At 38.6% G+C, this 11,865-nt stretch overlaps 1 protein-coding gene across 2 annotated transcripts in view; it reads left to right on the top strand.

Annotated features, from left to right (window-relative positions):
- supt16h (SPT16 homolog, facilitates chromatin remodeling subunit) overlaps nt 1-8,281 on the top strand; it is a 45,094-nt gene extending 36,813 nt beyond the window's left edge. The window contains 6 exon segments of one of the 2 annotated variants that reach the window (NM_001097584.2): nt 533-608; nt 2,213-2,382; nt 4,732-4,861; nt 6,400-6,526; nt 6,703-6,777; nt 7,630-8,281. In NM_001097584.2, coding sequence (NP_001091053.1) covers nt 533-608; nt 2,213-2,382; nt 4,732-4,861; nt 6,400-6,526; nt 6,703-6,777; nt 7,630-7,736 — 685 coding nt within the window. In that variant the 3' untranslated portion in view covers nt 7,737-8,281. 2 annotated transcript variants of the gene reach the window in all.
- The last annotated feature ends 3,584 nt before the right edge of the window (nt 8,282-11,865 follow it).

Genomic DNA, 11,865 nt, shown 5'->3' on the forward strand with positions numbered 1-11,865 from the left:
AATTCCATTGTGTATCATGCGTTTTGCCTGTTGTTATGATTGGGGCATTTTCACTGCAATTTTATACATTTAATTAAGACACTTGGGACCTTGGGGACAAACCTAAGACAACTCTTGTGTGCTGTTCAGACTGATTCTCCTTTGTTATGTTAGTGGCTGTTTTTGCCCTTATTGACTTTCTAAGCTTTTTGTGCACTGTAAGTGATGATAAACAGTAAAAATGACAAATTATTCCTCTTTCTCACAGGGAAAACCAGCAGCAGTCAAGAATGCATGATTATATGGCTTTGCAGTCATTAAATGTGATTATAATGGGAGTCAATGGGGCTAAAAAGCACCAACATAACCAAAATATTTTTCCCAAAATATGCATCAAAATAATAATGAAAAAATAAAAAATGCTGAAATACTGAGAGAATTTTGGACAAATTGAGCCTCAAAATCAGCCGAGAGTGGATGAAAACGACCCAATAGCACACGAGGGTTAATTTACTTAAGGATTTTCATGTGATTGGTGTGTTTGTGTGTTTAGGTTTCAGGGCGCCCCCTACAGGAGCACCTGCCTACTGCAGCCCACGTCCAGCTCGCTTTGCAACGTCACTGAATGGGTGAGTTTATCAGCGCACAAACAGAGACGGCAAAACTACACATCCTTTACTCAAATACAGCTATTAATGTTAAAATGAAAAGCTGAGTTACTCCCTACACTTGTGCACCCGAGTAAAAGCAGAGTATGCGCTCAAACATTTACTTGAGTAAAAAAACATCCATTACTACTAGTTTTAGTTTTATGCCGGTAACTTTGGTTGTTTTTCACGCTGCTAACAAGAGCGCACATGTTCATGCACATATTTAACTTAGTTTTTTCCCAATTTAAATGTATAACCTAATGCATTTCGGAAAGTATTGTATGTACTGTTTTACTAGTACTTGAGTGTATTTACATGTCAAAGACATAAAATAAGCATTGGGTGGTTAAATGCCAGCCTATGTGCCAAAGCTCTGTTTGAATTTTTCACGTCATGCTTGTTAAACTGCATAATGAATAAACACTAGCACCAGGGACATTACGGTCATTACGGAACAAAAGAAGGATTTTGTAGTCATTTACCCTGCTGTTAAACTCCCTTCCTCACCAAGTATCTTTCCTCTAACGCTACCTCCACTCTTTTGGTTTTCCCCAATTTTTTTTGTATTTTATTTTATTTTTTTTAAATTTTTTTAATTTATTTATTTTTTGCTCTGTCCTGTCTATGAGGTGCTGCACTCTGCTGGCATTAGTGCGCAAGAGAGGCAGACTAAACTCTAAGTTAACTCTGCTCTGCGCTCAGCTAAAGTTTTTTATTTTTTAAAATTATTTATTTATTTATTTTTTTTATAATAAAACGTCTCTGTGTCGCGCAACACTATGAACAGATTATGAAATTCATTGCCTATGCTTTTAGTAATCGATTCATTTTACATCCCTAAAATATTTTATTAAATACTATTTTTTATTTCATTTATACAGTGATAACCGTGTTATTTTAGATTTAAGTTGTTCAATTTCTGTGCTTGAAAACTATTAAGACCATTAAGCACTGTTTGCTTGTTTATTCTTGCTCATTTATAACTTATGCAAATCTTCATCCCAGTCCGTCTAACTGAATGAAATGTTTTCCAATAGGACTGTTCAGATCACCTGGTGAATTTATATTCATCTCGCGGCAAAACGAAATATCGCAATGTCATCATTTTCGTGCAGTCCTAGTTTGCATGTGTTTTGAAGGCCTGTGAATGTAGGAGGGTTTTAAAAGCATTCAGACCTAATCAACTGTACTATTTGTAACTTTAATGATTAATTTAATTGAATTGTTCATAAAATGAATACTTGTCAGTATTATGTATTCTGCTAGACATTTATCTCTGCTTGTAGATTGTTTATAATATTGTCTACACATGCACTCGCCTACAGAATCATCCCAATCTAACTACGCTTATAAATTCTTTACAAATAGAGAAATTCAAGTAATCTGGTGAAATTGTAATCATGTCGCAATGTATATAACATAATAGCACAATATCGCAGTGTTAATTTTTCCAATATCGTACAGCCCTAATTTTATGAATGCTGTTTGTGTCAGAGATGTAAATGTATGTACAGCATTGGAGTTCTCAAAAGCATGTTCTGTTGTTAATTGTAACGAATTACTGTCTGTTTTCTGTGTCTCAGCCTCCGTTTGTGGTGACTCTGGACGAGGTGGAGTTGGTGCACTTCGAAAGAGTTCAGTTCCACCTCAAGAACTTCGATGTGGTCATCGTTTATAAAGACTACAACAAGAAAGTCACCATGATCAACGCCGTGCCAGTCAACTCTCTGGACCCCATCAAAGAGTGGCTCAAGTGAGTGATGATAATGCATTCCTCATTTCATTCAGTGATATCCAAAGTGATTAAAGAAAGGTTTAACAGAACCATATTTAGTTAATTGATAGGTGTGGATGTTTTGCACATATTTCAAGACTAGGTGTTTTAATGTGTTGGTTTCTACAGTTAAAGTTTAATGTTAATGTGTCTTTTTCATGTGGTATTTGGTGTCTAATTTTACAGTTTAGACTATATTTGTCTGTTTGGTTGTGGTATTTGGTGTGTAATGTGATGGTTTTGTCTAAATTTGTCTGTTTGGTTGTGGTATTTGGTGTGTAATGTGATGGTTTAGTCTAAATTTGTCTGTTTGGTTGTGGTATTTGGTGTCTAATGTGATAGTTTAGTCTAAATTTGTCTGTTTGGTTGTGGTATTTGGTGTGTAATGTGATGGTTTAGTCTAAATTTGTCTGTTTGGTTGTGGTATTTGGTGTCTAATGTGACAGTTTAGACAATTTGTCTGTTTGGTTGTGTGGTTTAGACTAAATTTGTCTGTTTGGTCATGGTATTTGGTGTCTAATGTGATGGTTGATTCTAAATTTGTCTGTCTGATCGTGGTATTTGGTGTCTAATGTGACAGTTTAGACAATTTGTCTGTTTGGTCATGGTATTTGGTGTGTAATGTGATGGTTTAGTCTAAATTTGTCTGTTTGGTCGTGGTATTTAGTGTGTAATGTGATGGTTTAGTCTAAATTTGTCTGTTTGGTCGTGGTATTTGGTGTCTAATATGATGGTTTGGTCTAAATTTGTCTGTTTGGTTGTGGTATTTGGTGTCTAATGTGACAGTTTAGACTAAATTTGTCTGTTTGGTCGTGGTATTTAGTGTGTAATGTGATGGTTTAGTCTAAATTTGTTTGTTTGGTCGTGGTATTTGGTGTCTAATATGATGGTTTAGTCTAAATTTGTCTGTTTGGTTGTGGTATTTGGTGTCTAATGTGATGGTTTAGTCTAAATTTGTCTGTTTGGTTGTGGTATTTGGTGTCTAATGTGATGGTTTAGTCTAAATTTGTCTGTCTGATCGTGGTATTTGGTGTCTAATGTGATGGTTTAGTCTAAATTTGTCTGTCTGATCGTGGTATTTGGTGTCTAATGTGATGGTTTAGTCTAAATTTGTCTGTTTGGTTGTGGTATTTGTTGTCGAATGTGACAGTTTAGACAATTTGTCTGTTTGGTCATGGTATTTGGTGTGTAATGTGATGGTTTAGTCTAAATTTGTCTGTTTGGTCGTGGTATTTAGTGTGTAATGTGATGGTTTAGTCTAAATTTGTTTGTTTGGTCGTGGTATTTGGTGTCTAATATGATGGTTTAGTCTAAATTTGTCTGTTTGGTCGTGGTATTTAGTGTGTAATGTGATGGTTTAGTCTAAATTTGTCTGTTTGGTCGTGGTATTTGGTGTCTAATATGATGGTTTAGTCTAAATTTGTCTGTTTGGTTGTGGTATTTGGTGTCTAATGTGACAGTTTAGACTAAATTTGTCTGTTTGGTCGTGGTATTTAGTGTGTAATGTGATGGTTTAGTCTAAATTTGTTTGTTTGGTCGTGGTATTTGGTGTCTAATATGATGGTTTAGTCTAAATTTGTCTGTTTGGTTGTGGTATTTGTTGTCGAATGTGACAGTTTAGACTAAATTTGTCTGTTTGGTCGTGGTATTTAGTGTGTAATGTGATGGTTTAGTCTAAATTTGTTTGTTTGGTCGTGGTATTTGGTGTCTAATATGATGGTTTAGTCTAAATTTGTTTGTTTGGTCGTGGTATTTGGTGTCTAATGTGATGGTTTAGTCTAAATTTGTCTGTCTGATCGTGGTATTTGTTGTCGAATGTGATGTTTAGACTATATTTGTCTGTTTGGTTGTGGTATTTGTTGTCGAATGTGACAGTTTAGACTATATTTGTCTGTTTGGTTGTGGTATTTGTTGTCGAATGTGACAGTTTAGACTATATTTGTCTGTTTGGTTGTGGTATTTGTTGTCGAATGTGACAGTTTAGACTAAATTTGTCTGTCTGATCGTGGTATTTGGTGTCTAATGTGATGTTTAGTCTGTATTTAATGTCTAATGTGATGTTTAGTCCAAATTGGTCTATTTGGTCGTGGTATTAGTGTCTAATATGATGGTTTAATATTAATGTCTTTATATTTGGTTGTGGCATTGGTGTTTACTGTTAATTTGTGTGTGTGGTAATGTTTTGAGTTTTTTCCTTTGGTATTGGCTGTAACGATGATGATGACGATGATTTAATGTAGATTTGTCATTTTATTTGTTATGTCCCCAGTAAGATTAGCCAGTAGGTTGGTCGTGTTTGACTGGACGTCTTCTGTTTTGTGTTCGCAGCTCGTGTGATATCAAATACACTGAAGGCATTCAGTCTTTGAACTGGACCAAGATCATGAAGACCATAGTGGATGATCCGGAGGGCTTTTTCGAGCAGGGCGGCTGGTCTTTCCTGGACCCTGAGAGTGAGGTGAGGAGTCTGAACATTTGAAACAAGGTCACTTTGTGGAGCTTTTCTTGCGTTAGGCCAGTGGTCACCAAACTTGTTCCTGGAGGGCCGGTGTCCTGCAGATTTTTGCTCCAACCGTAATCAAACACACCTGAACAAGCTAATCAAGGTCTTACTTGGTATACTTGAAACATCCAGGCAGGTGTGTTGAGGCAAGTTGGAGCTAAACCCTGCAGGGACACCGGCCCTCCAGGACCAGGATTGGTGACCCCTGCGTTAGGCTGTCTGAAATTGACTACTACATTTAAATAAGAATTTACTACACAAGAAACGTATGTGCTTTATCAGATCTGGGCATTTTATGGCCTGCATGACGCTTTGACTGGACCACGTTAACTCATTAGTTCATTTAAATTCACAAACTGGGATGCACAGGTCTGATATAGCAATAAGTAAATGAAAGGGACCACTCACATATCACGTCCTTTGTCATTATTTTAAATTGTCATGTCTTGTCATTTTTATCCACTTATTCGGGCCGGCAGTAGTCTTGGGAGAGAACCCCAGACTTCCCTCTCCCTGGACACTTGCTATAGCTCCTCCGGGGAAATCCCGAGGTATTCCCAGGCCAGCTGAGAGACATAGTCCCTCCAGCGTGTCCTGGGTCTTCACCGAGGCCTCCTCCCGGTGGGACATGGCTGGAATACCTCCCTGGGTAGGCGTCCAGGAGGCATCCGAAACAGATGCCCGAGCCACCTCAGCTGACTTCTCTCAATGTGGAGGAGCAGCGGCTCTACTCTGAGCTCCTCCTGGGTGCAGAGCTCCTCACCCTGTCTATGAGGGTGCACCCTGCTACCCTGAGAAGAAAGCTCATTTCTGCCGCTTGTATTAGAGATCTTGTCCTTTCGGTCATGACCCAAAGCTCATGACTATAGGTGAGAGTATGAAATGTAGATTGACCGTTAAATCGAGAGCTTTGCCTTTAGGCTCAGCTCCTTCTTTACCACAACAGACCGGTTATCGACCGCATTACTGCTGCTGCACCGATCCGCCTGTCAATCTCACACTCCATCCTTCCCTCACTTGTAAACAAAACCCCAAGATACTTGAACTCCCCCACCTGGGGTAAGGACTTTCCTCTAATCTGGAGATGGCATGGCACCTTTTTCCGGTGGAGCACCGGATGATTCTCATCTCAGCTGTGTCACACTCTGCAGCAAACTGCCCTAGTGCATGCTGAAGGTCCATGTTCAAGAAGCCAACAGAACGACATCGTCTGCGAATAACGATGAAAATCCTGTGGTCCCCGAACCAAACCCCCTCCAGCTCAAGGCTAAGTTTGAAATTCTGTCCAAATAAATGATGAACAGAATTGATGACAGAGGGTAGCCCTGCCAGGGTCCAACATGCACTGGAGACCAGTCTGACTTGATAAATTGCATTTATTTATAAAGTAATAATAATATGAGCATCTGTTAGCAGATTCACGTGTGTTTCACATTAATAATTCATCTGATTCAAGTTTCATCCTTTTCTGATATTGTTAACGTGTGTTTCAGGGCAGCGGAGGGGAGGAAGACTCCGAGTCTGAGATCGAGGATGAAACTTTCAACCCATCAGCTGATGAGGAGGAGGAGGAAGAGGAGGACAGCGATGAGGATTATTCCTCAGAGACTGAGGACTCTGGTAATGACATTAACATGTGGGCGAGTCACACTGATTGTTCTCTCTCACTTCACATATAAAGCTTTGATTTAACCTTCACATGTAATCTGTGTTTGATTTCTATTACTGAAACCCATGTGTTTAAAGTGTTTGTGTGTGTTGGGAGGATTCTCTAATGTGTGTGTTTGTGATGTCAGATTACAGCGCTTCTCTGGGCAGTGAAGAAGAGAGCGGAAAAGACTGGGACGAGCTGGAGGAGGAGGCCAGGAAAGGTCAGATTTCCCTCCATTATGATGTCACTTCAGCTGTCAATCAAACCAGTCACATGTTAGATCTCATTCTAAACAGCTGTCAATCAAAAGTCACATGTTAGATCTCATTCTAAACAGCTGTCAATCAATAGTCACATGTTAGATCTCATTCTAAACCGCTGTCAATCAAACCAATCACATTTTATATCTCATTCTAAACAGCTGTCAATCAAACCAGTCACATGTTAGATCTCATTCTAAACAGCTGTCAATCAAACCAGTCACATGTTACATCTCATTCTAAACAGCTGTCAATCAAACCAATCACATGTTACATCTCATTCTAAACAGCTGTCAATCAAACCAATCACATTTTATATCTCATTCTAAACAGCTGTCAATCAAAACAGTCACATGTTAGATCTCATTCTAAACAGCTGTCAATCAAACCAATCACATTTTAGATCTCATTCTAAACAGCTGTCAATCAAAACAGTCACATGTTACATCTCATTCTAAACAGCTGTCAATCAAACCAATCACATGTTACATCTCATTCTAAACAGCTGTCAATCAAAAGTCACATGTTAGATCTCATTCTAAACCGCTGTCAATCAAACCAATCACATTTTAGATCTCATTCTAAACTGCTGTCAATCAAACCAATCATGTTAGATCTCATTCTAAACAGCTGTCAATCAAAACAGTCACATGTTACATCTCATTCTAAACAGCTGTCAATCAAACCAATCACGTGATCTTCTGAACCTTCAAACCCAATCACATGTTAGAAAAGTCCTTGTTTCTAAGGTAAATAAATGTGATTTAACAAAGCTGTATTATTTAACTGATTTGTTTATTTTCTTCCTCCAGCTGATCGTGAGAGTCAGTATGAGGAAGTAGAGGAGACCTCAAACAGGAAGAGGAAAGGCCGTTCGTCAGCTCCACCTCCTCGCAGCAAGAAGAAGAGGCGACATTAAACACACACACACACTGCCAAATAAGTTCACACAGTCCTCTTTTACTGCCCCTACACACACGCACACACACACACACACACACTCTGTGTTTGGTGTAAATAGCGTGATGCAGCGCTGATGTGTGTAGAATAATAGTGGTTTTCATATCAGCGGATGGACGGACCCTCCTTTTTTTGGTTTCCTCCGTTGCGTCTCAGGTGTGTGTGTATGTGTGTGTGCGTGTGTGGGAATAAGTGTTGGCTCTTCCAGCTCAGCTCTCCTTCTCTCGCCGCTCTCTGCGTTTCTAAATAAACGTGCGGCGCTTCACGGCCATGAGCTTTACTTTAGTACATGATGATTCACTTCCTGCTTTTTGTTTTTCTAAAGTGAGGGGACATAAACACTCACACACACACACACACACACACACACACACACACTGTAAACATACACTTGTTATTTTTCCCTTTAGTTTTGGCTTATTCTGAATTGGTAGTCTTGTGTTGTTAAATCAAAAATTGTTTTTCCTTTTTTCTTTTTTAATAAAAGTTCAGTGAAATTTAGTACATCGGTCAGTTTAGTGGTGTTCTGTTCAGACGGGTGTCAGCGGTGTGTGCGCTTAAATGGTGCATTATGTATATTTGACACCCAGTGGTTAAACTCGGTATTGCACTCCTGGATCAAAACAAACGCAAGTGCAGGTTGCCAGATTGAGGACGGGAACGAGCGATTTAAACCGTGTTCAAAGATAAAGCAACAGCACCCGATTGAAGGAATATTCTCCGTATTATTAAAAGGAGTTTTTGTTCTAACCAACACCTCAAATATTAGTAATATATTAGGAACGGCGTCTATTTCTCACAGCTGAACAACAGAAAAATGGCAGTGGTCAGCTCATGTGTTTATTCAGTGTTCAACACTAATAATGTGAGTCTGAATGCCTTTTTAAATGACATTTATTGCCATATATACATGCTGAAATCAGCAGCAGATAGTTCAGCTCAGATCTGGAGAATAAAATAAACCGTCTGAAACTGAACTTGCATATCAGTGATTCAGCAATAATGTTAAAGAAGTTTATTATGTATTAATCTGATTATAAACCATTGTACTGGAGTGCAGCGAGTGCACTATTCTCTGAATGGCTGAGTTTGCATTTCTGTCGTGTTTCATCTTGTGCAAACAGCCCAGTTGTTTATTCCTGCAAATATCATCATGTAGCGTGTTGTTAGGACACGGGTTGCAATGTAACCTGCTCACCTAATGTTTACGCTCTTAATGTTTATATCAAATTAATCAGCTCATGTGGAACTCTGAATCTGCGTCTCATTTCAGAGTCTGCCACTGTCCACCTGAGGTTGCATTTCGGACACAGGCGCATGCTTTCAGAGCCTTTCTGACTGAGTGAATGAAATGAGCTGATTTCCACCTAGGCAACCCAGCGTGCTGCAATATAATTAGCTAAACTGGCTTAAGAGGTTAAAGAGAGCAAAACAAAGAGTTCAGGCACTTAACCCGCATTCAAAGCAGAATATCTGACTTCAGCACTGTTTTCCAGATAAACAAGAATGTCCACCGAGCACGTTTCTAAACATCTGCAAACATATGATGCTGTTTTTATGCTTTAGAAGAGTCAAAAACGGGCATCCAGCTCCTTTAAATAATACATTACGTTCCATTTAATTTCTAATAGAAAATTATACTTGTGTTTTTTATCTGTAGAATATATTTCTGTAGAATAATTCTGTTATTATGTAGAATAAAATAGCATTAACCTTTTTAAAAAATTCCTCATATTTTTTTTCTTTATCTTTGTGTTTTAGTTTACTTTAAGTTTATCGGTTTGTTGCTTATAGTTTTTGCTCTGTAAACATTTTAATGCATTTTTCTAGTGTATACGCAGAGTAATGCTCTCTCCAGCCTGATGAGTTAATGCACAGCTGAGGAGTGACACACTCTAGTCCACAACAGCTGTGTGGTTACAGTTATTCTCTAACTCAATTGCTCATCCTCAATTAATGTAATGTAACGTGTGTTTTCATTTAGCATGTTTATAGTGTATCGCCATAAGAGCTTCACAATCATGACGGGGTTTCTCTCCGCACCACCAGCAGTGTGCAGCTCCACTTGGATGATGCGATTGCGGCTATAGGACAACAGCGCCAGTGCTTCACCACACACCAGTTTCTATGTGTGTGGAGAGATGGTGATAAAGCCAATTCAGTGGATGGAATTGGGAGGCCATGATGAGTAGAGCTGATGGAGGGAGTTTGGCCAGGACACCGGGGTTACACTCCTACTCTTTACCAGAAGTGCCATGAGATTATTAATGAGCACAGAGAGTCAGGACATCTCATCTGAAAGACGGCACTCACTGACAGTATAGTGTCCCCTTCACTGTACTGGAGCATTAGGACTTGCACCGACTACAGGTTGAGCGCCCTCTGCACTGCCAACAGCAACCTAGTTTTTCCATGCGGTCTCCCATCCAGATACCAACCAGGCTCAGACCCGCTTGGCTTAAGTGAGTAGCTGCTCTTGGGCTGCAGGGTGATTAACTGCACATATTACCAGGGTTCTTACGGGTGCTGGAAATCCTGGAAAATGCTTGATTTTTAATATAGTGTTTTCAAGGTTAGAAAAGTGCTTTGATTTTGGTTAAAGTGCTTGAAAGGGCTTGAAATTGTGACTGTTTTGGTTGCATATGTGCACAGTTTTGTCTGTGACCTCAACATGTATTTGGAAGCATTTGTGCAAGTGCATAAGTTGTTGTAGTGCAACCTGTTTACGTTGCAAAATGTTCAGCGCATGCGCGCATTTATGGAACTAATAATCAGCCAAAACAATCTGAATTTGAATTGTTAAATTTAATTATTAACAATTGTAAGTTAATAATACTGATTATGTCCTATTAGAAATGTTTTAAATTTGTATTTTTTAACTTGATTATTGAACATCTGAAATTTAAGACAACTTCATTTTTTGTGTTTTATTTATACACTGTGAAACATTACAAAAATATACAAAGACAAACATGTAACAATAAGCAAATACACTGAATAGTATTTTGAGCAAATAATAATACAAATAAAGAAATAATAATTAAAAAAAATAGATAAATAACTAAAAAACAACAACACTAGTGCAATCTTATATACAGAAAAAACAAGTCTACAATGTGTTGACCAGAAATAGTTTCCCGTAAAGCTGGGCATTAGGGGGTGGGGACTCAATCAGAAGGAGCAGGGTCAAGCTGAAGAGTTTGGACATATTTGTGAAGGGGTTCCCACAATTTAATCAAAATAGTGCTAGTTCGGTGAAGAGAGTACCTAATTTTTTCTAATTTCATAAAATAAAGAACATTTCTTATCCAACAAGTGTGAGAAGGAGGGTGAGGGCTCTTGCAGTTCAGAAGAGTTAATCGCCTAGCCAGAAGAGTTAAGAAGACTACAAAATCTACAAAATGAGAGGGTAAAGTGTGGTCGGGCGGAAGAACCCCAAATAAACCAATATTTGGACATGGTGTGATATAAACAGTGGTAATAGCTGATAGCGAGATTAATATTTGTCTCCAAAAAGAAAGCAGAGAAGGACAGGACCAAAACATATAAAATACAGTAGCTGTACCAGAATGACACCTGTAGCACTCAGGGTTTATAGACTGGTTGATGCGAGCTAGCCTGCTCTTGGACCAATGAGCTCTATGCACTACCTTGCATTGTATTAGCCTGTGACGTGCACAGATTGAGGAAGAGTTAACCCTGTTCAAGACCGCTTTCCATGTCTCCTCGGTAATGTCAATTCCAATGTCTTGAGACCAGATGGTCCGTAAATTATCAGAAGAAAATTGCAGATTAACAAATATATTAAATAATTTAGAAATTGAACCTTCAGCTCAGGGATTTATGCCCAATATTGTGTCTAGATCTGAAGTAGACAACTTAATTTTTCAAGTCAGATTTTTATAGACATATTTTTACACCTGAAACGCCAATCCAATGACTGCAAAAAATAGCAATGCACATGAAATATCATGAACGAATGGTCATAAAAGTTTGGGACTACACCCAAACAAAATCTGACTGTAAGCTCATTTCTTGAGATATCAACTTAAGGTAGAAACAGACCAAACTTTCTAACGAGCATACTT

Source organism: Danio rerio, chromosome 7, assembly GCF_052040795.2.
Source record: "Danio rerio strain M-AB ecotype USA chromosome 7, GRCz13ab, whole genome shotgun sequence".
Classification (NCBI taxonomy): Eukaryota; Metazoa; Chordata; class Actinopteri; order Cypriniformes; family Danionidae; genus Danio; species Danio rerio.